The sequence below is a fragment of the Onychostoma macrolepis genome, chromosome 08 (genome assembly GCF_012432095.1).
Source record: "Onychostoma macrolepis isolate SWU-2019 chromosome 08, ASM1243209v1, whole genome shotgun sequence".
NCBI classification, from domain to species: Eukaryota; Metazoa; Chordata; class Actinopteri; order Cypriniformes; family Cyprinidae; genus Onychostoma; species Onychostoma macrolepis.
The window spans coordinates 21,769,556-21,796,628 of NC_081162.1; the positions used below are offsets into that span (position 1 = coordinate 21,769,556).

Below are 27,073 nucleotides of genomic sequence, written 5' to 3' on the forward strand. Positions count from 1 at the left end.
GCACTCTGAACTAGCAAAAGACACACAAGAGTAGTGTTTTACATTTTTCACATCTGTGTTTAGTTTGGCGTGTATGTAGCTAATTATTTTATGTTTGTGTGTAGAGAAATACCATTTTTAGAAGAGTTAAAACAGTTGTTAAAGAAGTGTTTGCTTTTGCAAGATGTGTGTGATGTTTTGTATGTTGTGTGTGTGTTTTGTTGTTTTGTGTGTAGAGTTTTGAGAAATAGAGCCATAGTTTAAAAAACTGTGTAAGCACTTTGAAAAAACTGTAAAGTAATGTAACTGATTATATATTACTTTTGATTACTTTTCTAAATTTCTAATGAATGTTTTCAACTGTTATTCATTTTCAAACATTTAAACCAGGCAGGGTTTACACTACAGTAGTACTGAACACTGATTAGCCTACTGTCAGACTTTTAAAATCCTTCATCACTTGACTTAAGATTATAAAAATTTCATTTTAAAGCACAGCCACCACAAAATCAAACTTAAGCACCTGTTTTTACTTTGAGAACGCTCTGAGGTTAAATACAAATACAGATTTAATATCATAACAAGATATAGTTTAATAGCTATGATACTGTTTTTGAAATCAAAATCATTACATAGCTATGACAGGAAACACTGGCATCTAACAATGTCTTGGGAAAAAAACAGTCAATCTTAAAAAATAAAGCATATAACCTACAAAAACCCAAATAGGAAATAAAACAGTTATCAAATAAGCATGTGTCCTATTCTGTTTCCTAAACTCCTGAAACATTGGTGTCTCAGATTTTAGAGCAGTCACTGCAATTTGGGAAAGAAATCAATTAAATCTTTATATATATTTGTGTGTGTGTGAAAATATTCAGATGTAACCCCTTTGTAATATTTAGCATTTTCAGTAACTAATTTAATAAAAAAAAAAAATTCTCAGTATGTAACAGATTATTTACATTCATTTTGTAATTACGTAACTCTGTTACATGTAACTAGTTACTTCCCAAAATTGGTAATAAATATGTGATAGAAACAAAATTAAATACAATACACAGAGGGGGAGGGGCAACATAAATAAATATTTTCTAAAATGTGCAATATATATATTAATAAACAATATTTTATAGTGTAAGGACTGGACAAATGTTGTGCGAATTGAAATGGTTCACATGCATACATACATACGAATGCATACATAAAAATAATGAAGGATTAATTAATAGACATGAGTGATTGAAAGAATGAAGCTCACAAAGGTTTCAGAGTTTAAACAAAGTTATGTTTCACTGCATGTCAACACACAATTATAAACAGGTTTCACAGATCTTTTGTCCTATTGTTCTATAATTAAAAACCAAACTAAGTTACTTTTGTGAAATGTTTTACTAAGGTGAGTTATTGTCATCTTTCTTTAAAATAGCTATACATTTGGTTTGATATTCTGTTATATAATACAACGACATTCATACATTTTAAAGTGTGGCTTAGTATCCCAAAACCTTCTGGAGTCAACTTTTCGATTTTGGGGTGATTACATATTCTGTATGCGGATATGACGTCATTGCCTCGCGACAAGCGTGCACCTTAGAGGACGCCGAACAAGGCATGGAACACCTTGGTGCACTACTACTGATTTTGACGTGTGTGTCACGTTTACATTCAACAGAAGGTAAGGGATGGTTTTTAAATCTGTGTGGGCAAAGGATAATAAATACATGTGTCTGAACGCATCGGTAGAGTTCACACTTTCCTATTGGACCTCACGCTGCACGGTCACGCCATCTGATTGGATCGAATGACACATGCTGCTGTCAAACTCGAAGCCTTGTTTCATTGTACAGTATGAATATATACTTACTTCCATAATTACTATTAAGCACATGCACTTTTAACATGGGCGAAAACAACTAAAAAATGTAATGTCAGTAAATTACATTTTGCACGTCCTTTGTGTGTCAAAGATGCTTCCATGTGCACGCGTGAGATAATAGACCGGTGTTCTTACGCCGACGTTGGGAAGTTTGTGAACCCTTATTGTTGCGTATTCCATCATAAAGGTAATATTAGTTTAACTGGATTTTCCTTATTTTTTCATTGGATTTGGATAAATATCTGATTCTGATCTCAGTGTAGGTCAAATAAATGCAAAACATTCTGAAGATACATTTCTAGTTTCAACATTATTTCTTCAGATATTTCTCTTAAAGTATTAGCTGTATGTAAAATAACCCACATTTTTACCCTCCTGTAAAATGGCTCCAAATCCTCTATTCTACCAAATAGTGGATTACTCAGTAAATACACATTCATGACATTTAATATTTTGGCTTTCCTCCGAGTAGGTAAGGGAGGCAGTGTCTCTTCAGAAATTTGGATGAGAAAATAATCGATATTACATAAACAACGCAAATGTTACTAAATATGACATTAAACGTATAAAAGTCACTCGTTTTTGTAAAGTAACACTGTCAAACAGCGACACCCGCAGGCAGGGACGGATTAACGCACTGGCCTACCGGGCACTGAACAGAGGGGGGCCCAGCCTAAATACTTCCGTAACGCAATTTCAACCGTGCCCCCTCAGATTTTTGAGGCAGGTAGATTTTGAATGCAGCTTCCAAAAAAGACAAAAATTGCCGAATAATATATATTTTTTATATTTGATAAACGATTCTACTTAACTAACTTATCTAAAAATTAGTAAAGGAAATAAGTAAATTTAACGTGGCCAGGTAGAGTTTGATGAGTAATTTCTCTTAATTATTTTAAGTTTACCCTACAATACTCAAGTACATTTCACTTAGTCACAGTTTGTAAACTTTACTCAAACAACATAGCACTGAAAAACAAAAGCCTATAAAGCATGTGGTTAAGTTACAAGCACGTATCAGTCACAATCAGTGAATAGTGTTTGAGTATGAATGCGTCATTTTGAGTAAAAAATTTACTCCAGATGTCACAAAACAGCAAGTTACTTAACCTAACAACAAAAGCAACCACAAAACACCAAAATTACCCCAGAGACATATCCTCAGTGAAGACCTCGACAATAAAAAAACAATAAAACTAAAAATATAACAAAATAACTAAAAATATAATAAAATACCTACTTACGTAATACTATTATTGTTAGAAATTGCAACAATATAAAAATAGAAATATAAAACATTTATACATTTAAAATGAATTAATAATATACAAATATGAAGAAATTAATAAATACATTCTAAAATAAACAGTGTATGTATATATATATATATATATACACACACACTAGGGGTGTCAACGTTAACGCATGCGATTAATCAAAATATTTTAACGCGTTAATATTTTTTTTTAATGCAAATTAATCGCTTGATAAGGTTTGACCCCAACTTCTTCCCATCATTGCAGCGCGGAAGGTTATCTATCATTGTGTGATGAGGGTACAGGGAACCAGTGTTGCCAGGGTAACGGCACAAGTGGGCTATTTTGAAAATACAGTTGCGGGAAAAATTACAGAGCCGTGGTTTGCGTTTTTTTTGGGCTACTTTTATAATGTACCGCGACCGCCCAAAGTGTATATAGACAAATAAAAATTAAAATAGATCCTTTTACTAATGTGTATTATACTTGGAATGTATCCATGGCAACTTAAGAATGGAGAGGCGGTTAACATCACAAACAACGTGAGTTTCAGCAGAGCATACATGTCATGTTTATTTCTGCTGTGTAAAAGACAACAGCCACTATAGATTATATTAGATAATAAACACATGATTACGATAGGAAATGGTTTGTATGTGATTTTCTTGAGAGAATGTGTACATCTGAAATGCTAATTTGTGCAGCGATAATAATATTGAATTTACTCTTTTATTTAAATTCTATATTTAGACCAATATTTACCGAGCTTTGATGACTGATCCAAAAAATTCAAAAATAGTTAAAAGTTAATAATTAAAAAGAAGCTGAACATAAGTTCACAAATAAAATATATTGTTTAAATTGTTACTGCCTTGAGTTATTTTGGAATAAATGTAAAATGCTTAAAAACACTAACTTTATTTTTTTAAATAACTAGACGATTCATTACATTGTTAATGTAAAAATCTAAAATAGATTTTTCTATCTAGATAATATCTAATAGATCTTTTTCTGATAGTGCCTCATTTCAGAACACCACGCACACCACTGAGATATATATATATATATATATACATACACGTATATAAATTTATATATTTATATTTTCATTATATATAAATATATATAATATATAAACATAACATATTTTTCTTAAATATACAGTCATGGCCAAAAATATTGGCACCCTTGGTAAATATGATCAAAGAAGGCTGTGAAAATTAATCTGCATTGTTAATCCTTTTGATCTTTTATTTTAAAAATGCACAAAAATCTAACCTTTCATTATATAATAAGAATTTAAAATGGGGGGAAATATCATTATGAAATGTTTTTCTCTAGTACACATTGGCCACAATTAACGGCACCCTTTTATTCAATACTTTTTGAAACCTCCATTTGCCAGTTTAACAGCTCTAAATTTTTTCCTATAATGCCTGATGAGGTTAGAAAACACCTGACAAGAGATCAGAGACCATTCCTTCATCCAGAATCACTCCAGACCCTTTAGATTCACAGCTCCTTGTTGGTGCTTCTTCTTTTCAGTTCACTCATTTTCTACAGGGTTCAGGTCAGAGGACTGGAATGGCCAGCAGAAGCTTGGTTTTGCGCTCAGTGACCCATTTTTGTGTTGTTTTTGAGGTTTGTGTTTGGATTATTGTATGGTTGGAAGAACATGCCCCATTATAAGATTTCTAACAGAGTCAGTCACTTATTGATTTTTTTATCTGTTGGTATTTGATAGAATCCACGATGCCATGTGTCTAAACAAGATGTCCAGGACCTCCAGCAGAAATATAGGCCCACAACATCAAAAATACAGCAGTATATTTCGTTGTACACATGGGGTACTTTTTATCCCTGTGTTCACCAAACCCATCTTGAGTGTTTGCTGCTAAAAAGCTCATATTTTAGTTTCATCTGACCATAGAAGCCAGTCCCATTTGAAGTTCCAGTCGTGTCTGATAACTGAATATGCTGGAGTTTGTTTTTGGATGAGCGAGGAGAATTGTTCTTGAAACCCTCCCAAACAACATGTGGTGAGGTAGATGCTGTTTGACAAATTTTTTTTTTAAGGTTTTCTGACCCCGAGACTCAACTATTTTCTGCAATTCTCCAGCTGTGGTCCTTGGAGAGTCTTTAGCCACTCAAACTCTCCTTCTCACCGTGCATTAGGACAATATAGACACACGTCCTCTTCCAGGTAGTTTGTAACATTTTATGTTGATGAAAATTCTTAATTATTGCCCTGATGGTGGAAATGGGAATTTTCACTGCTCTAGCTCTTTTCTTAAAGCCACTTCACTAATTTGTGAAGCTCAGTTATCTTTTGCTGCACATCAGAAATATATTCTTTGGTTTTCTCATTGTGATGGATGATTAAGGGTATTTGGGCTTTGTTTTCCCTCCTACTTATATTTCTGTGAAACAGGAAGCCATGGCTGGATAATTTCATGTTCATAATCACCCTGGAGTGCTCATAATTGTGAATATGAATGGGAATATACTTCAGGAATATTTTACTCATAAGAATTTCTAGGGGTGCCAATAATTGTGTCCAACATGTATTTGTGAAAAACATTAATGATTTTTCCCCACATTTTAAATTCTTATTATACAATGAAAGGTTAGATTTTTGTGAATTTTTTTAAATAAAAGAACAAAAGGATTAACAATGCAGATTAATTTTCACAGCCGCTTTTGATCATATTTACCAAGGGTGCCGATATTTTTGGCCATGACTGTACATGAATGTGTTTGTATGTATACATAATAAACATACACACTCATATATTATGTAAACAAAAACTTTTATTTTGGATGTATAATATATATTATTCATTACTCATTTTGTATTCCCAGTTTAGGCATTGCTGAAAAAATAAATAAAATAAAAAAATTTATTAATATAAATTATAATAATTAATTTATATAAATATTAACTTAAAAATAAATAAATAATAAAAATGGGGACTTTTAATGGGTCAAAACCTCATCATTTTGTATGCTGTCATTTCGGAACTGAAAATGACCCACAGACCCTCCTGTTGGAACCATGAAATTCTCAAGAATTTCACTGTAAGGAGGAGCGTTAAAATTAGTTTTCACTGGAATTACTGGAATAGTCAAACCCATTGATTTGATCTACTTTGTCTACTTCTGCCAATATTCACATTAAAACTCAACTATATTGACGTGTGCATTTCTTGCTCCATGAAGCAAGTCTCTTTACATCACTATATACAGTACTTGCAAGTTTGCATTGTGATGTCAGAAGTGCAAAATATGACCCAAATTAGGCTATATTTACCTACTTACACAATTTGACCAAATGTAGTACAGCCACATAGAATTAATAGAGGATTTTATCCTGTTTCTCTGATAAAGCCTCATGTAGTTTATTCCTGTTACTCAAACGGTGTCCTTCACTGTTTTTAAAATCTCTCAGAACTAAACAGCTGTTTTTATTCTCATCTTTTGCAGGTTTTCCAAAGTGTAGCATAGAGCAGTTTGTGTGTAATAACGGCAGATGTGTGCATCTGAATCTTCGTTGTGACGGTGTGGATGACTGTGGAGACAGCAGCGATGAGATTTCCTGTTTCAATTGCACTAGTGGCTCCTTCCACTGTGTGGCAGCAGCACGCTGCGTTTCTTCCCGCAGTATCTGTGATGGCAAGCCTGACTGCTCTGATGGAGCAGATGAACAGTTAGATACATGCGCACAGACATGCACTAGGTCACAGTTCAGGTGCACAGATGGACGCTGTGTGCCCAGTTCAGGGAGGTGTGACAACATTAAAGACTGTGAAGATGGCAGCGATGAAGAGAACTGTGGTATGTTTATGAATAAAAAAGCTTAAACTTTAAAAAAAAAAAAAATATATATATATATATATATATATGTGTGTATAAGTGAACTGTGAATAATTTATATATGTATATACAGTGGGTACGGAAAGTATTCAGACCCCCTTAAATTTTTCACTCTTTGTTATATTGCAGCCATTTGCTAAAATCATTTGTTAATTTTTTTTCCTCATGAATGTACACACAGCACCCCATATTGACAGAAAAACACAGAATTGTTGACATTCCTAAGTATTCAGACCCTTTGCTCAGTATTTAGTAGAAGCACCCTTTTTATTTAATACAGCCATGAGTCTTTTTCAGGGTTCCCGCGGGTCCTTAAAAAGTCTTAAAAGGTCTTAAATTTACTTTATAAAATTTAACGTCATAAAAAGTCTTAAATGGTCTTAATTATGATTTCAAGAGGTCTTAAATTTGGGTACAGACCAGAATCGCGACACAGCTTAATGTGACAATTAAACTTCAAAAGGCTATAAATAAAATATGAGCGCTGCACGTTTCAAAGTCCGTTCGAAAGCGCCTCCTGCTGGCAGAGAATGAATCTGCATGTTCAATAGGGCTGTTGTTGTGAGTAGCCGGAGGCTGTAGTTTCAGAACTGGATTTCTAGGACCCTATAGGTTTTTTGTTTGTTTGTTTGTTTTTTAATTATTTTATTTATTTATTTTTTGCATGTATGTATTGTGTAAGGTCTTCCAGCCAGTTCTATCAAACCTTTACAATTAATCCAGAACGTGGCAGCAAGATACATTTTTAATGAGCCAAAAAAATTTAAAAGATAATGAAGAACGTCACACCTCTCTCTATTCTAATTCTATTCTTTAAAAAAAAAACTAAAACTAACACTAGCTTTTCTAATCTTTTTGTATTCTGTTTTGTTTTTATTTATTATACAATTAACAAAAGCAAAAAAGGCCTCTAACACTAGCTTTCTCTATTCTTTTTCTATTCTATGCTTTCTTTTTGTTTATTATATAATTAAAAAAAATCTCTTGCTACATGTACTGCGTTAGGCTAAATGAGACTTGTTATAGCACTTGCATATCATTGCTCTTTTGTTGATTTTGATTGCTTCCATTGTCCTCATTTATAAGTTGCTTTGGATAAAAGCATCTGCTAAATGACTGAATATTAGTGGCTCATACTATTTTATAGCACTTGGTATTCAATTCTGTATATTATTATTTTTAAGGAATTATGTAGTTATTTAATTGTATACACTTAATTATTGTCCTAACCAACTCCTAACTCTAAACATACCCGTTGGTAACCCTCTTGAAATATTTAACCTAATTTATTTCAATATTCAATATATTCTGGTTTAAAATTCAGTTTTCTTGGAAAGAAGACTTGTCTGTGCGAGACTTCAGTTAATTAGCTGCAGCGCTTCACATCTGATGTGCTGTTTGTTTGCATCTGTTTGTTTGATGTTTGAATCAGGTCTCCTCTGTTGGAATAGATGGTGCTGTCCCAAAAAATAGGGCCCTATGCAGTCCTAGAACTGCAGCCTCCAGTATTGCAGGAACATTGGGTTGTTTTTGTTCAGACCAATGCAAAAATCGACCCATGTTTTTACCCTGCAAACACGCAGAGCTGTAAATGTGAACTGGTGGATCGATAAGGAGATAATTTGTTATAAAAATCTAAACACTAAAATGTGTTTGTATGTTATTTAATTAATATGTGACCCTGAACCACAAAACCAGTCTTAAGTGTCAATTTTTCAAAATTCCATTTTCCATTGATGTATGGTTTGTTAGGATCGGACAACATTTGGCCGAGGTACAACTATTTGAAAATCTGGAATCTGAGGGTGCAAACAAATCTAAATATTGAGAAAATCGCCTTTAAAGTTGTCCATATGAAGTTCTTAGCAATGCATATTACTAATCAAAAATTTACTTTTGATATATTTACAGTAGGAAATTTACTAAATATCTTCATGGAACATGATCTTTACTTAATGTCCTAATGATTTTTGGCATAAAAGAAAAATCAATCATTTTGACCCATATAATGTATTGTTGGCTATTGCTACAAATATACCCCATCGACTTAAGACTGGTTTTGTGGTCCAGGGTCACATATAATAATTTGTTGATAATTGTTTAAATTAATATAATTAATACTTTTGACTGATCCATTTTATTAAAAAATGGTTTAAAGGCTGAAATGTGAAGTGTATAATTTTATAAAAGGCCAAAAGGTTCTATCTTGGTCTCATCAGACCAGAGAATCTTATTCAGGTGTTTTTTAGCAAACTCCATGCAGGCTTTCATGTGTCTTGCACTGAGGAGAGGCTTCCGTCGGGCCACTCTGCCATAAAGCCCCGACTGGTGGAGGGCTGCAGTGATGGTTGACTTTCTACAACTTTCTCCCATCTCCCGACTGCATCTCTGGAGCTCAGCCACAGTGATCTTTGGGTTCTTCTTTACCTCTCTCACCAAGGCTCTTCTCCCCCGATAGCTCAGTTTGGCCGGACGGCCAGCTCTAGGAAGGGTTCTGGTCGTTCCAAACGTCTTCCATTTAAGGATTATGGAGGCCACTGTGCTCTTAGGAACCTTAAGTGCAGCAGAAATTTTTTTGTAACTTTGGCCAGATCTGTGCCTTGCCACAATTCTGTCTCTGAGCTCTTCAGGCAGTTCCTTTGACCTCATGATTCTCATTTGCTCTGACATGCACTGTGAGCTGTAAGGTCTTATATAGACAGGTGTGTGGCTTTCCTAATCAAGTCCAATCAGTATAATCAAACACAGCTGGACTCAAATGAAGGTGTAGAACCATCTCAAGGATGATCAGAAGAAATGGACAGCACCTGAGTGCAACCAGATTTAAATATATGAGTGTCACAGCAAAGGGTCTGAATACTTAGGACCATGTGATATTTCAGTTTTTCTTTTTTAATAAATCTGCAAAAATGTCAACAATTCTGTGTTTTTCTGTCAATACGGGGTGCTGTGTGTACATTAATGAGGAAAAAAATGATTTAAAACTTAAATGATTTTAGCAAATGGCTGCAATATAACAAAGAGTGAAAAATTTAAGGGGGTCTGAATACTTTCCGTACCCACTGTATATACATACACACACACACACACACACACACACACACACACACACACACACTCACTCTCTCTCTATATGTGACCCTGTACCACAAAACCAGTCTTAAGTGTCAATTTGTCAAAATTGAGATTCATACATCATCTGAAAGCTGAATAAATAAGCTTTCCATTGATGTATGGTTTGTTAGGATCGGACAATAGTTGGCTGATATACAACTATTTGAAAATCTGGAATCTGAGGGTGCAAAAAATCAAATATTGAGAAAATCGCCTTTAAAGTTTTTATACATTTACGGTAAGAAATTTACAAAATATCTTAATGGAACATGATCTTTACTTAATATCCGAATGATTTTTGGCATAAAAGAAAAATGTATCATTTTGACCCATACTATGTATTTTTGGCTATTGCTACAAATATACCCCAGTGACTTAAGACTGGTTTTGTGGTCCAGGGTCATATATATATATATATATATATATATATATATAATATGCATGTGTGTGTGCATTTATACATAATAAATATACATAGCATACACATTATGTAAACACAAACTTTTATTTTGGATGCAATTAATCATTTGACAGCTCTAAAATATATATATATATATATATACGTAATAAAAATAATATATGCAGAGAAGGAGAGAGTGACAAGTATTAAAAAAGTGCTTTATAATTGAAGCCTATTATTTTTGTTATTAAAGAACATTTAAAAATTGACTCTTTGTCTTTATTTCTCTGTTTCTGTAGATGACAACGAATGTGAGATCAATAATGGTGGCTGCTCTCACCTGTGTATTGATCTGCCCCTTGGTTTCATGTGTGACTGCCCCAGTGGAATGAGGCTGGTCCAGGACACACACTGTCAGGGTGAGAAATGAGTCACACTAGACAACTGTATAAATGACGTTGACATTACGTGATCCAATGTAAACAATTTATAGTGTTACTGTAGAACAGATGTCAGTCAGTGATCATACATTTTTTATCCATGAGCAATAGTGTCCAGAACAGGGTGGTGGTTACTGAGCTAAAAGAAGTAGTATTCAACAGCTCATATGATCTAAACGTGTCTGCCCCTGTGAGGCAATCTCCATTTGAAATAAAACTGATCATTTCGTTGTGTGTGAAACATTTTAATATGTGACAATTTACTAATTACTCTTTTAAATGTCATAAAAAAATAGTTTATTCTAGTAATCCAAATGAGTTGCTTCTCTCTTTAGTTATGCTATGATTTGCTGTAAATCACAGTTGTCTTCAAAACATACAAAACATGTATTTTCTTTAAAAGTGTCATAATAGATTTAACTTCTCCACTTAAATATTCTCTTTTCGCTTCCAGATATGGACCAGTGTCTTGATTCAGATGTGTGTGATCAAATTTGTGTCCGTACCAATGGATCTCTTGCGTGTGAATGTCAGGATGGGTATGTGCTGACCGCTGGGACTGGGGAGTGCAAGGCTACTGGTGAGAAGAAGATTTCGATGTAATTGGCCTGTAAAGACAGTCAAGATTGCATATCTTGAACTTTTGTGTGTGTATATTTGGGTCAGGGTCATTGTAATATTATTACTTTACTATTATAGTATTTATTTACATTTTTTATAATTATTTATTTATTTATTTTTAATTTTGGTTTTTGCTTTTGTCATTATTATTAGTTTTTTTTTTAAATATCTCTATTTAGTTTTGCTTTTTGTTTGGTTTTAAATACTTTAGTATTTTTAGTTAGTTGCCAAGGCCACATTTCTAATTTCAAGTTTTAATTTTAATTATCTAACATTTATCTTTTATTTTATATTTTATTTCAGCTTTAATTCAGTAAACAAAAATGATTTTTCCTAAAACTATTAGTTAACACTGGTTTGGTTTGTACAGGTGTTGCTGCTCGTGTGGTGGTCAGCACTCACGAAGGTGTTAAATGGATGGACCTCAGTGGCTCTGAGCAAAGAAACATCACATATAAAAGAGCCTCATCAGGACCTGTTTCTGCACTTAATGCAAATAACACATTATACTGGATCATTCCTTATAGTGGCATCATCTACAGGTGCAGAACCATTCCGATTAAATAGAAAATCATACTCATTATTATTATTGTTATTAACATTAATGCCTAAATCCTTAAAAACTGTCCAACACAAAACATTTAATTTAATTTAATCCAATCCTATCTGTCTATTTCAGGATGTCTTTAGACTCCAGTGACCATAGACCAGCTGTGTTGTTAAAGGCCTCCACAGGCATTCTGGGATTAGCGGTAGACTGGATCCGAGAGCTTCTATACTGGGTCAGCACCAGTACTCATGCTTTACACGTGGCCTCTCTGAATGGCTCCAAACAAAGTGAGCTCATCTCTGGGCTCTCCAGACCTACTGCAGTTGCTGTCCAGCCGCTGCTAGGGTAAAAATGCTTCTTCGCTGTATAAATTTTAGCCACTTAAATTTAAAATATAATGTGACATTTCGGTTTGAATCAGAATGTTCTGCTGAAAATAATTTGGGACAGGACTTTAAGTTGATTAGAATTTGAGTTATACGGCGGATGGATATTTTAGGTCAATTTTTTGCTATTTTTCATTAAATGTAATTTCAGAGGTGGAAAATTATTATTATTATTAGCAACTCATCAGAATATTAAACAACGTAATACAATGTAACATATTTTCTATAATAAGTGCTAAGATTATGATGTGTAATAATAATAATAATAATAATAATAAATAAATAATATAAATATAAATAATAAAGAAAATGTTTTTATTTTAAATTAATGTCATTGTGATGAATTGTGTGCAATAAGAACAAGAACATTTAATCTGGAAAGATATGGCCAATATTGATTTCTTGAATTATATCCTTCAATGCTGAAATTAAAATTCTCTCATAATTTACTTACTCTTGTTATGTCACAGATGTAAATGACCTTGCAACACAAATTGATTTTCAGAAAAATAATGCATTTCTGTGAGTTCTTATAACGCAAGTTCAAGGGTCAAGTGACAATAAAACCACAATCTACAAGCTTAGCTGATAAATTAATGTCTTTAATGCTTTGAACTTTTTTTTAACTACAAACCATTGCTTTTGTTCTGTTTTGTGTGCGAAAGCACAGAAGACTGTCACTTCTTGCATGAGTTTAGAATTACGTCAAATGTTAACTTTTAAAATATTAGTATTTTTCTGACACACATCAAACCTTTTGCTTCAGAAAACATTGATTCATCAGCTGAGGTTGTTCTTTTGCGTGGTTTTTGAAGCGTCAATTTTGAGGTACCCATCCGGATCATTTTACGTACTCACTGAGATGGATTCTTTTTCTTAAAATCTCTGTTTGTGTTCCACAGAAAAAAGAAAGTCATATACATCTGGGTCAGCATGAGGATGAGTAACTGATAAGAGAATTTAAATTTTTGTGTAGAGCATGCCTTTAAGGTTGGATAATGTTTGAATAAATTTTGTTTGTCTGAATGAGTTTAAACTCTAAACCTGTTTTTCTTCCCAAGGTATGTGTTCTGGGCAGATAGTGCAGTGTCTCCCAGAATTGAGCGTGCCAGTTTGGATGGGACGAGCAGAATAGCGCTGATAACCTCATCTATACGTTATCCTGTCGCGATCTCTTTAGGTTAGACTTCTCATAAGCAATTGAGTTGTGAAATCCAGCTTGCTTTTTTCAGTCCATCACTTAGTGTATGAAGGTTCTATACAATGGGGCAAATAAGTATTTAATACACTGCTGATTTTAAGTTTTCCCACTTGCAAACAATGGAGAGATCTGTCATTTTCATCGTAGGTACACCTCAACTGTGAGAGGCAGAATTGAAAAAAAAAAAAAAAAAAAATCCAGAAAATCACATTGTGTGACTTTTAAATAATTAATTTCCATTTTATTGCATGAAATAAGTATTTGATACAATAGAAAAATAGAACTTAATATTTGGTACAGAAACCTTTGTTTACAATTACAGAGGTCAGACGTTTCCTGTAGTTCTTGACCAGGTTTGCACACACTGCAGCAGTGATTTTGGCCCACTCCTCCATACAGGTCTTCTCCAGATCTTTCAGGTTTTGGGGCTGTCGCTGGGCAACACGGAGTTTCAGCTCCCTCCATAGATTTTCTATTGGGTTCAGGTCTGGAGACTGGCTAGGCCACTCCAGGACCTTGAAATGCTTCTTACGGAGCCACTCCTTAGTTGCTCTTGCTTTTGTTTGGGGTCATTGTCATGCTGGAAGACCCAGCCTCGACCCATCTTCAATGCTCTTACTGAGGGAAGGAGGTTGTTGCACAAAATCTCACGATACATGGCCCTATCCATCCTCCCCTCAATACAGTGCAGTCGTCCTGTCCTCTTTGCAGAAAAGCACCCCCAAAGCATGATGTTTCCGCCCCCATGCTTCATGGTTGGGATGATGTTCTTGGGATTGTACTCATCCTTCTTCTTCCTCCAAACACGGCGAGTGGAGTTTATACCAAAAAGTTCTATTTTGGTCTCATCTGACCACATGACCTTCTCGCATGCCTCCTCTGGATCATCCAGATGGTGTTTGACAAACTTCAGATAGGCCTGGACATGTGCTGGCTTGAGCAGGGGGACCTTGCGCACGCTGCAGGATTTTAATCCATGACTGTGTAGTGTGTTACTAATGGTAACCGTTGAGACTGTGGTCCCAGCTCTCTTCAGGTCATTGACCAGGTCCTTCCGTGTAGTTCTAGGCTGATCCCTCACCTTTCTCAGTATCATTGATACTCCACGAGGCGAGATCTTGCATGGAGCCCCAGTCCGAGGGAGATTGACAGTCATCTTGAATTTCTTCCATTTTCTAATAATTGTGATGACAGTTGTTGCCTTCTCACCAAGCTGTTTGCCTATTGTCTTGTAGCCCATCCCAGCCTTGTGCAGGTCTACAATTTTGTCCCTAGTGTCCTTAGACAGCTCTTTGGTCTTGCCCATAGTGGAGAGGTTGGAGTCTGATTGATTGAGTGTGTGAACAGGTGTCTTTTATACAGGTAACGAGTTCAAACAGGTGCAATTAATACAGGTAATGAGTGGAGGATAGGAGGGCTTCTTTTAAAGACAAACTAACAGGTCTGTGAGAGCCAGAATTCTTGCTGGTTGGTAGGTGATCAAATACTTATTTCATGCAATAAAATGGAAGTTAATTATTTAAAAATCAGACAATGTGATTTTTTTCAACTGTCTCTCACAGTTGAGGTGTACCTACGATGATAATTACAGATCTCTCCATTCTTTGTAAGTGGGAAAACTTGAAAAATCGGCAGTGTATCAAATACTTATTTGCCCCACTGTATATATTATACCAAACTCATCCATGGATCATACACCTTGGAAACAAAGTAAGGAAAAATTTGAAAATAATAATAGAAAATAATGCACACCGAGGTGGTGGTGATGCAAAGAGAAGTGGCCGTTATACTGGTGTGCATTATTTTCTAATAATTCAAAGGACCGGAGTCAATTATTCTGCATGTACTTCAGTAACCACACCTAAAGACATTGTTCAGATGTTGTATTTCATGATTTTGTCAGGTTTTTGTCCTTAAAATGCTCTTGCATGTAGGACTAATTTCTCACACATCTCATCCAGCGCCTCTGTTGCTAATTCCAAAATGTCATTTTCTAACATCTAGCAACAGAGGCTTGAGCTGTTGCTAGCAGACCAATGCACTTATTAATAAAGAGAGATTTAGCGTGTATGAATTAACTGAGTTAAAGGGACTTTGAGTCTCTGTGTCTCTCGGCTGCACAATACTGAAATACTGAAACTAATACTGAAACTTAAGTTCATCTTCCTACTGGCCGTAGCCCATGTAGCTTTTAAGTTGCTAAACTATTTTACTGAGTACTGTATGTATGTGCGCGTTTGAGTGGGAGAGAGAGCAGGATAAAGATGTGCTTTCCATACATAATAAAATATAATTTTGTGGCAAAAATATGGAAATAATTAGTATCTGTATTATCACTGTATTGAACAGGGAGAACTAACAGAGTCAACAATGCAAACTTCAGAAATGAGGCAAATCCAGATTCTGTTGATGCAGCAGCAGCATAATAGTGTCATTATTCAGCTCTTGTCAGTTCAGTGTTGATTTACTGTAGTTGAGCTCAATAACTGTGTTATCTGTGTTTGTCAAGTTTGGTCACTTAGCAAAGGGGAAAAAGTTAATAAATAAACCCATGATATATTTTTTCTTTGCTCATTTAGATATCCCTCGTGGTCTGCTGTACTGGGCTGACTCCGGTCTGCGCATAATATCAAGGGTTGCATTTGATGGGCAACATAGAAAGACAGTTGTGGAGTCCAACGGATATCTAGATAAACCGTTTGGACTGGCCGTATTTGAGGTACATAACACAATGCATGTCACTTTTCCTCAATCTATATAATTATTTCCTTACAAATTTTTATAAAATGTGTGTGTGTGTGTATATATATATATATGTATACACACACACACACACACACACACACACGTGTGTCCCTTGATAATAATATTATTAATATATTATTGATGTTGCATTGATAATGGAGTAGTGAATTTTTTATGTATGTCCCCTGCAGAGTCGAGTGTACTGGAGTGACCAATTGACCAACTCTATTTGTAGTGCAGACAAGCACAATGGCAACATGCTCCAGGTTTCTCAGAGACTCGGTTCTGTTTCACCAGCTGGACTGGTCATCCTTCACCCACTGTTACAGCCTTCAGGTAGTCAAAAATATTCTCTTACTCAACTTATTTTTCTTCCATATAGTAACTAACTTTCATTCTTGGTAAAGCCACAAAAGTTAAGCGTGTTAAGTTTCAAAAGGTTCAAAATTCAGTTAAGCTGTAAAGATCATAGTGTCTTTACTCTCAGCTCAGTTCATTGTTGGATAAAATTGTTGATGCAAGATGCAATTCAGCTGTAAAGGAGCTCTACAGAAGACAGAATGTAATTTCTGTAATCTTAAAGACTTCAGCCTCAAGTGACACGTACAGACTTGTTTAGTACTGTTTAAAAAAAAAAAAAAACATTCCTGTAGTTGGCATATTTGTTTTTAGACACTACAGAATTCACACTTCCATTTGTTTTGATGACTTTCATTCGGAAATGTGGAAAATAGTAATAAAACACTATTAATAAGTAGGTGGGTCCACACTTTTTTTTCTACACATTCAAAAGAATGTGCGGTCAATTGCGTTAGCTAGGCCTATAAAACAGTAACATGATTTCATATATTGAATCTATGCTGTAATGCATAGAGAGCAAATTAATGTTTTTTTTCGATTTGATGATGTGTTTGTACCCCTGTGTGTGTGTGTGTGTGCAACTTCAGGTCATGCTGTAGGTGGGTTTCTCTGAGTCACACATCTCTTCTCTGAAAAACCTCAAATGTTTTTGGTTCGTGAGCATTTGTATCTGTGTGAATTTGTGATTCTCAGTTACTGGTATAATTTACTGTTAACTCTTTTGTTGGAGAAGCACCTGCCTTGTAAACATGTTACTTTTGTTTGTATCTACTCAATTTGTAAATGTAATACTGTAGTTGATATAAATGGCTTTTTCGGTGGTTTTGTAGTTTAAAGAGTCTGTGTGCGCAGTAACACGCTGGTTCACTGGTGCAGTTAATTTCCACGTGACTTTACGTGGAAGGTACTTACCAAGATGCTACATTTGATGTGGGATCACACTTTTTCAACGGTTTCTTGTGGGTGTGTAGTTTTGTGCAGTGGTTATGAACTGGATTTGTGTCAAGTACGTGAAGTATGTGAAAAACAAATACAAAAATATAATATAGCTGCAAGCAGCGATAACCGGGGTTCAAGCATTTTGAGGCCTAAGGTGGTATGCTTTTAAGGTCTAGGCCAACCTGGATGTATTGTTGGCAGTGAAGCACATTGAAAATGGACAATAGGCTCACAGAAACACACACAAATAGAAATGAAATGGATACAAAGACATACATGCACACACACTGAATTTAAATGATTAAACTAATTTATTAATACTCTATAAGCATATTTATACACGCACACACACACACACACACACACACACACACACACACACACACACACAAATAGAAATGAAATGGTTAAACTATCATATTAATAATCATTAAGCCTGCTTACACATAGAGACATACTCATACACGGATTCAGATGCACACACATTTTGTTGCAGATATAGATATTTGAAATAAATGATAGGTGACAATAGTTTTTGCAAGTCTTCTCTTTTTAAGAGTTTATATTTCTTATCATAATATGGCAAAATTGTAAAAACTGAAATAAAATGGTAAACTTGAATTAAATTTGATTTTTAAATGTTATAACAGTGATTTTATAATATCTCCATGAGAAAAGCTATGAACAGTTCTGTTTGAGAGTTTAATAAGCCCATTAGTGATCTTCATCTAGTGGTTATAAATAGCAATTTCTCATACAATGCTGTTTTTAACCTCTATAACTATAGTGGTATATCACTATGTAAAGAACATATTATAAGATGACCATTTTATAGTTGTCCAAATGCAAATGATCAACTTTTTTTTTTTTTTTTTTGATAATTATTAACCTAGAGAGTCTAGAGAATAGTACTGCACTGATTTTATTGATTTTCAGTTAAAATCTGAGGGCTAGTTCACAAAAGCAGGTTTTTAAAATAATCTCAAATACTTAAAGAACAATACTTGAAGATCTATCGTATGATATGAAGATATAGTGTATAAGTGAATATTATGAACATTTTATTGCAATTTGAGGTCATTTACTATGGAAAAATAGTGTTTTTGGAGGCCTTTTTTACTGTTATAGCACCACCTATAGTCCGATCTCCATGAAACTTTGCATAGTTGTTAAGAGTCATGTGACACATGTTTTCACCAAGTTTAGTAAAGTTTCGAGTTTTCCTTTAGGTTTTATAGGCTTTGGGGTATATTTGTCCAGGCCCCTTTACTAAATGACCCCGTTAAAAGTAACCAAAGAACAAAATTCAACATTTTTTTGATAATTATTGATCTAGAGAGTCCAGAGAGTATTACTGCAGTGGTTTGAATGACATTGAGCGAAAAAACTGGGACTAGTTTGCAAAAGTAGGTTTTTAATATATTTGAGAATATTTAATGAACGATTTGATTGACGGCATTAGTCCCGGAGGCAAAGTTGTTCAGAATGAGGAGATCTATCATATGATATGAAGATCTAGTGTTTATGTGAATATATGACCATGTTCTAAAATTTGAGGTCATTTTCAATAGAAATATTGTGTTTTTGAGGCTTTTTTAATTATTATAACGCCACCTATGGTCCAATCTCTATGAAACTTTGCATGATTGTTAAGAGTCATGTGACACGTTTTCAACAAGTTTCGTAAAGTTTTGAATTTTCGTTTAGGTTTTATAGGCTTTTGGGTATGTGTGGCCACGCCCCTTTTTAAATGAGCCAGTTATAGCTAACCAAAGGACAAAATTCAAAATTTTTTCGATAATTATTGATCTAGAGAGTCCATAGATTATTACTGCAGTGGTTTGATCGAGACTGAGCCAAAAACCAGAGACTAGTTTGCAAAAGTAGGTTTTTAACATATTTGTGAATAATTAATGAACGATGTGATTGACAGCAGTAGTTCTTGAGGCAAATTTGTTCATTATGAGGAGATCTATCAAATGATATACATATTGTGTGGATTTGTGAAACGCCACGTGATTACAGAGCCAAAAAAACTCGTTAGCGCCAACTAGTGGCCGATTTCTTTCAAAATTCTTACAGACCTATAGGGCCATGAGTTGAACATGCCCACCGAGTTTCGTTCCGATCGACCTCCGTTAACCTTGTTTAATAGGTGTTTAAATTTCATTGGCCAATGGCGGCCATGTTTTATGAGATAATCAAATGACCTCATATACACTGGTGCCCCTTTGGACCAAGACGCTGCCTACCAATTTTCAAGTCAATCGGACTAACGGTCGCGTAGTTATAGCTGTTTTTGTGTTTTTTTCAGTCTTATAGCGCCCCCAAGTGGCAGAGCTGCGCAATTTTTTTTATTTGACCAAAGATTGAGCTCATACACATTTGTACCAAGTTTGGTGAAGATATCTCATTCCGTTCCAGAGTTATGCTTCAAATAGCATTTGGCTAACGTTAGCATATATGTTTCGCGCGAAAATCAAAATTTCAACTTTTTTTTTCAGGTAGTAACTGATTACATGTGATCTGGATTACGTAATCAGATTCCAAAAATTAAGTACTTGTAATTAGAGTAAGTTACATTTTAAAATACTCGTAATCAGACTACAGTTACTTTTTTATGGATTACATGATTACATTCATGTTCATAATTCATTGATTCTCCCTAATTTCTCTTTTTCATCTTTTAAATTTTCCTTTCTACAATAGCCTACCTATTATATATGTACTGTGTATAGCCCAGTTTTGTGGACATCAGTCATTAGTCAGGTGGCGACTGCATTTGACCACTGGATTTACAAAAATCATTTCAGGTTTAAGAAGGGTTTCAACATTGCATCAACTACTGATGAACACATTATTACTCTGTAGGTTTTTTAACCATGTATTATTAATTATAACTTATTAAAATGCACATATTCACGTTATTTCTTAGTTACATGTAATGCAGTCATTCCAAAACTTTTTTTCATCTAAACCTTATTCACCAAATATATTTGCTTTAAGTACCCCTGAGATTTTAAAATAAATATTTCAGTAATTAAGTATCACATTCGCATGTTCACGGTTTCTTTGATGTTGATTAATGATCACATGGCATGCAGGTAAATGAAAATGTTTCATCTTTTTTAGTAAGTGTTTTATTTAAAACAAAGACTATAGAAATACAAAGACTGTTCACTCCTATACTTATGAATGGGAGAAACCGCAACGCGCAATATGGAGGAATAGTGCCTTTTTCTAAATGAAAGAGCCGAATTTCCCATAGAAACCTGACTAGACCAGCCAATGCACATGCGCAGTCATAAGCACATTGGAACTACGCATGTGCATTGGCTGGTCTAGCCTGAAAAAGCTTTTTTAACTGCTATTTGAGCATAAGAAACAACATTCATGGGGCAATTAACTTCAGATTTTTGTTGCTGATTTGACATATGTCATTTAATTGTGAGTTCAGCCAGCAGTTTTTGAGATTTCAGGATTCCCCCATTCATTAAGATAGGTCTTGTACGAGCTGCACGGAGGCGTTGCAAATATGGCTGGCGAGTAAAGAGACTTTCCTCGAAAGGGAGTTTGTTTTCATTTAAATTTTTTATGATTTAATTAATTGTCAGCTTTTCATTAAACTCACAACCCCCCTGCAGTTAACTTTATGAACCCTAGTTTGGGAAACCTTGATGTAATATAATGTTTAATGCACCATGTTATAAATTACAATGAAAGGAACACGTTTTCTTACTCTTTGCATTTTTTACATCATTATGGTACAAGATAATGTTATATAAATCAATGTGATAAACGAGTTAAATCAAAAGTAATCGAAAAGTAATCAAAGTAATCTGATTATATTACCTAAAATGTGTAATGTAAGGGATTACGTTACTGACTACAATTTTTGTCATGTAATCTGGAATCAGTAACTGATTACAATTTGTAAGTAATCTACCCAGCTCTGCTTGTAGGCATGTAGTTTTTTTATACTTTGTTTTAGTCCAGTCAGTGGTTCTGATCCGGATTTGCTTCAGATCCAAAAACAGACATGACAAAACAAAAACAAGTTAAAAGTAAACACAAATGTCGTCAAAAACAAATATTTCATAGAACTACAGGGATCCGATAAAATGATTAACATGACAAAGGCTGAACAGGAATATTGATTACAGTATTTAGGTTTCTAATAATCTTCTAATCAACATGATAGCACTTTTCATAAACATGTTGTTTCAAATCAGCTTTACAGAAATTCATGTTAATATTTACAATACCTTAATGCATTATCGTCCACATTTACAGTAACAGTAGCGTGTTGTCTGGCTTTAAATTTGTCCAGCAATACAGTAGAGTCAAAAACATTTATTGGAAGGTTTTCTTAAAAGTGTTTTGTGTCATTTTGCATTTTCAGGCAATGATCTGTTGCAGTCAGAAACAAGAACACCATTTCCCGATTCACAATTTGCATGGCTCCTCTCACTCACTGGTTGGTCTAACTTCTTGTTGCAAACTTCTTGCATTTATCATTTGTGACCCTGGACCACAAAACCAGTCATAGGTATATTTGTAGAAATAGCCAAAAACACACTGCATGGGTAAAAATTATAGTTTTTTCTTTTTATGCCAAAAATCAGGTAAAGATCATGTTCCATGAAGATATTTTCATAAATTTCCTACTGTAAATACATCAAAACTGCGATTTTCTTAATATTTCAATTTTTTTTTTTTTTGCATCCTCAGATTCCAGATTTTCAAATAGTTGTTTCTCGGCCAAATATTGTCCGATCCTAACAAACCATATATCAATGGAAAGCTTATTTATTTTAAAAAGTTTTTTTTTTTTTTTTAAATGACCCTTATGACTGGTTTTGTGGTCCAGGGTCACATTTTGAGAAATGTCCCTCTGTCACTTCTTATAGTAGTTGAACTGATGTTCCCTTGATCACCTTTATTTGTTCTTCCTCTGGTAGTCATCATCAGTTTGCTGTTGGTGGGGGCAGTGCTATGGCGGCAGAGGTCTGAATTATGTGCTCCTCGTTCTCTTTCTCCTCTTGGAGACGAGACACTTAAAGAATCCCAGGATCCTCTTCTGCTATCCAGGCTGCCTGTAATACATGAGCATAAAGTAAGAGCCACGGTATTTTTATAGCCTTCGTACTCAGATTATCTAAATGGGGCTGTCAGCAGTGTGTCTGGATATTTGTTAACATTAAATCACTGAACATGTATTTCCAACATATTTTAACTTCTAAGCTAAGAAGGGGAAAAATAACAAGGCTTTCTGAATTCTACGAATAGCCTCTTTATGGAAACAAATGAATTTTTGAATTTTGATTTGATGGCAACTGTTTCATGATTAACTATGTGTATCACTGATTTTATTTCTGTTGATTCAATCAATCAATCAATCAAACTGTATTTATAAAGCACCTTAAAAACACCGAAGTGGACCAAAGTGCTGTACAGAAAACTCATACAAAGCATACAATACAATTAAAACAACATTTAAAAAAAAAAAAATCAACATCAGGTGTCAAAAGCCAAGGAAAAAAGATATGTTTTAAGAGATGATTGAAATAAAAACAATGAAGAGGCCTGTCTAATGGGCAGAGGCACATCATTCCATAATTTAGGAGCTGCCACAGCAAAGGCACGGTCCCCTCTAAGCTTACGCTTTGTTTTTGGCACATTCAGGAACAGCTGATCAGCTGACCTGAGAGAACGGGTAGGCATATAAGGGTGTAGCAGCTCAGAAATATAAGGTGGGGCAAGCCCATTTAGGGATTTATAAACAAACAGAAGAATTTTAAATTGAATCCTAAAATGTACGGGCAGCCAGTGAAGTGAAGCTAATATGGGGGAAATGTGCTCACATTTACGTGTTCCAGTTAAAAGACGCGCTGCAGCGTTTTGCACCATCTGCAAACGAGCAACAGAGGACCCACTAACCCCCACATACAATGCATTACAGTAATCAAGCCAAGTGGTTACAAAGGCATGGATTACCGTCTCAAAATTTTGCCTTGTAAGATATGGCTTTATTTTGGCCAACTGCCTCAGATTTATTTATATAATATGTTTTTAGATTTTCAATAGTAGCCTAACACACTGTTTTCCTGCTGACATTTTCAAAGTGCCTGCTTATTTGTAGGGCTGCCCCCTAATAGTAGACTAATCGTTAGTTGACCAGAAGAGGCTTGGTCGACCAAAATTGTATTAGTCGCTTAGTCGCAGAAAAAAAAGATCCACAAGCAAAGTTAACGGATCGTTAACGGCTAGTCTATGGTTATACAGTACATCGGGCAGGACATCCAAACGCTCACCTATCATTCATCGACTTCAAATATGGCTTATCATCTGAAATATGTTAGTAGCAGCAACTTTACATGGCTGCTCAATCTAATGTTAATCTAGAGAAATGTGCGCTATTGAAGTGTCTGTGCGGAGTGTGGAGCTGAACAGTAGCTCACTGCAGGACAGATGGAGGTGCCGGTGCGGTCATTTGCTATTAAAATACTCCATAATTTTTGGTCATACAGATAAGAGTAATACATCTTTCAAATCTGTAAAGTACTAATGCTTCTTTATGAACTTGAGCACGAAACTCTGTGTCTTTGCCCTACAGACATTAAAAATATATCTATATAGAGTGAAATGTCTGCTTTCAAATGAACCAATTCAAACGGAAAACAAATTCTCAGATTATGTAATCCGTGAAACATGCACACAGGCACATCCACTACTGCTGAGATGACGAGTCAGTGTCGCCGACTTCATCTCTGAAGCTGAAAACAAAGAAAGCACTAGTTTATCAAATTATTAAAATGTTAATGGAGCCTCCTTACTGTTTTTCCCTGACACATTCATAATCATTACTTCTGCCTGTGCACTGTGGCAAGCTTTATGCATGTGCTTGAGCGCTTATTAGGCTATGTAGGCAATTAAAGGCTCGTTGTAATGATTTAAATGGTTTATTATTAAACGTGCGATTAGTCGACTAATGCTTCAAATGAATGACTACTAGTCGACCAGAAAAATCTTTAGTTGAGGGCAGCCCTACCTATTTGCATAGATAATGCGTTGCTTGTGTTTTCAGGATGGCACACAGAACGGTTCAACGCACTGACATGGACAGAGTTTTGCTGTAAGAGGACCTCTACATTTCCTGTGGTGGATATCACAGCCCCCATTTCCTGTTGTTTTTGGGAGAGAAACTAAAGTGAGGCAGGCAGATGGATTCCACACAAACATCCTACTTGCAGACTCCAAAAATGCTCTTAAATACTTGCCAAATGTCCGTTTATGATTGATAATCCCAGAACTAAGCATTCATGTTTGTCTTATAAAAAACACTATTGTCACTGACTTTTTAGTCCTTTAACTGAATTGTATCTGTCCGAATGATGTGTCTCCATGTTCCCATTTGCATCTGTGGATTCTACTGGTCACAGAACAGCAAAATGTCACCATAACAGTGTTCTGAGCTTCAGGTCAATAATTAATTGACCATGTTATATGGTACAAACAGAGCTGTGAGTCATTACATGACATTTATCAGTTTCAAGCTTGTTTTAAGGTGCTGTTCTGCTTTCTTTTGAAGTGATAAATGTCCATTCTTCATTGAATTTATAGGCGCCTAAGTTGACCAATCTCTGTCTTGTCTTTGTATGTGTGCATAGAGACAAAATCAGTTTGGAAAATATTTTATTTTGAAATTCGCCAGTACTGTTAATGCTTTAGACTACAGAGATAATTGTGTTTATTTATGGAAGGAGCGAAAAAATGTTATTTATTTTTGTGGTTTGGATCACTTTTCCTGTTCTCTTTAAGTTATAGTGTTAAAACTATTAATCATTTAGGTGTAAAATAGGTTTTTGCTCTTCCTTCTGATTGTATATAGTTTGAAAAACTATGTGGTTTGAATGCTTTTAATGACTTATGGTAAAGGGCTTGGAGAAATAAAATATAAGTTGGAAATTGTAATTTTGATACTGTATATTTTGGGGGCTCCCCTGCCCCTTTTCAAAATTATTCAAAAGTGCCCCTTTCAGACAAATAACAATAAAACGAAATGCATTTGAATTATAATTAATATGACAATGTGTACAAAACGGTAACTAATTGCTCAAAAGTCGGAAAATTCCTGTTTACCCTTGTCAAAAAATCCTATAGGATTCCAATAGGACAATTGTATAGGATTTTAATTGGAATTTCTATCGTATTTTGGAATCATTCCTATAGGATTCCGATAGGAATAGTCCTATAGGACAAGACATAAATATCCTGTAGGAACCGTTCCTATAGGATTTTAATGGGATTTTAATCCTATAGGATTTTTTTTTTTATATTCTAAAGGTGCACTTTTCCACTGTACTTGCAGTTTGCTTAAATTCACCCTGATGTAGAATGTAATGTAAAAATTCTAAGGCACTGATAATTGATTGATGACACACACACACACACACACACATACAGTATTGCATCCTCCAATGCAAATATCCACTAGACCAGTTCTAGACTCTAAAAGAATTGGGGAGGAAGATATGAAGCTTATACCAGGAGACCAGAAGTTGAATATAAAAAATAACACTTTACTGTAACAACAACAATAACAATAATAATAGCAAATACAATCACATCACAACACAGAGCAATAAAACATCAAACAGTAAGTAGAATTTGATATCGTAAATCAGTTTAATTTCCCTTTGAGGTGTATAACACTGTTCATTTCCTGCGATAAATGTAATAAAGTTCAGTTTGTGTTTAATGTAAAAAGAGAGAGAGAGAAAAACATCCAATTCAGTAAAGGGAAAAGTATGAAAAATACTGTATCCAATATATTTCAAAGCAATCACTAATGCTCTGTCAATTGACCATATGCACGATTACTTCCTGGTTTTAGATGAGCCAGCTCAGTCATTTCCAGTCAATTGTACTGTGCTGTAAGAGGCGCACCCTTTGCTTAGTTTCTGTACAAAATCCATTCACAATTTGAAGAAATTTATAAAATGACATGAGACTTTGTGATTCCTGCACTTGCTATACTTTATACTTCAGTACAATAAAAGTACACACATTTGGAGTTGAAATGGCAGCTGAGCTAATGAGTGATCCTCTGCTGCCATCTACTGGTTATAATGATAATTTAATAACATTTTCATCTTAAAAGTCTTTGTTTTTCGCTAGGAGACACATTTCTTTCATGTCATCTTCATGAATGAAAAGTATATCTATAAAGTGAATTTTACTGCACAGCCATAGAGTTGAGAAGGCAAATATTATAAGTTTTTAAAATGTGTTCATGACTATGAAGGTAAGTTATTGATTATCAATAAT

General features: G+C 34.7%; 1 protein-coding gene across 3 annotated transcripts; it reads left to right on the top strand.

Annotated features, from left to right (window-relative positions):
* The first annotated feature begins 1,501 nt into the window (after positions 1-1,501).
* On the top strand, positions 1,502-25,717 carry LOC131545378 (low-density lipoprotein receptor-related protein 8). Of its 3 annotated transcripts, XM_058784125.1 has the most exons (13): positions 1,769-1,823; positions 1,950-2,045; positions 6,598-6,948; positions 10,801-10,920; positions 11,396-11,521; positions 11,933-12,104; positions 12,242-12,457; positions 13,560-13,678; positions 16,279-16,418; positions 16,636-16,780; positions 22,146-22,220; positions 22,705-22,859; positions 24,831-25,717. In XM_058784125.1, exons 1-13 carry the CDS (start codon positions 1,784-1,786, stop codon positions 24,858-24,860), a joined length of 1,785 nt encoding a protein of 594 aa, XP_058640108.1. In that variant the 5' UTR covers positions 1,769-1,783; the 3' UTR covers positions 24,861-25,717. The 3 variants fall into 3 exon arrangements, with proteins under 3 accessions (XP_058640109.1, XP_058640108.1, XP_058640110.1); XM_058784126.1 differs by lacking the exons at positions 1,769-1,823; positions 1,950-2,045 and adding an exon at positions 1,502-1,657; XM_058784127.1 differs by lacking the exons at positions 22,146-22,220; positions 22,705-22,859; positions 24,831-25,717 and adding an exon at positions 17,392-18,037.
* Positions 25,718-27,073: the final 1,356 nt, after the last annotated feature.

Excerpts from the sequence above, each read along its gene's own strand:
- LOC131545378 (XM_058784125.1), top strand. The coding sequence starts at position 1,784 with ATGACACATGCTGCTGTCAAACTCGAAGCCTTGTTTCATT. Across the intron at positions 16,419-16,635 it reads TTGGACTGGCCGTATTTGAG|AGTCGAGTGTACTGGAGTGA; the intron begins GTACATAACACA and ends TGTCCCCTGCAG. Across the intron at positions 16,781-22,145 it reads CCCACTGTTACAGCCTTCAG|GCAATGATCTGTTGCAGTCA; the intron begins GTAGTCAAAAAT and ends TTGCATTTTCAG.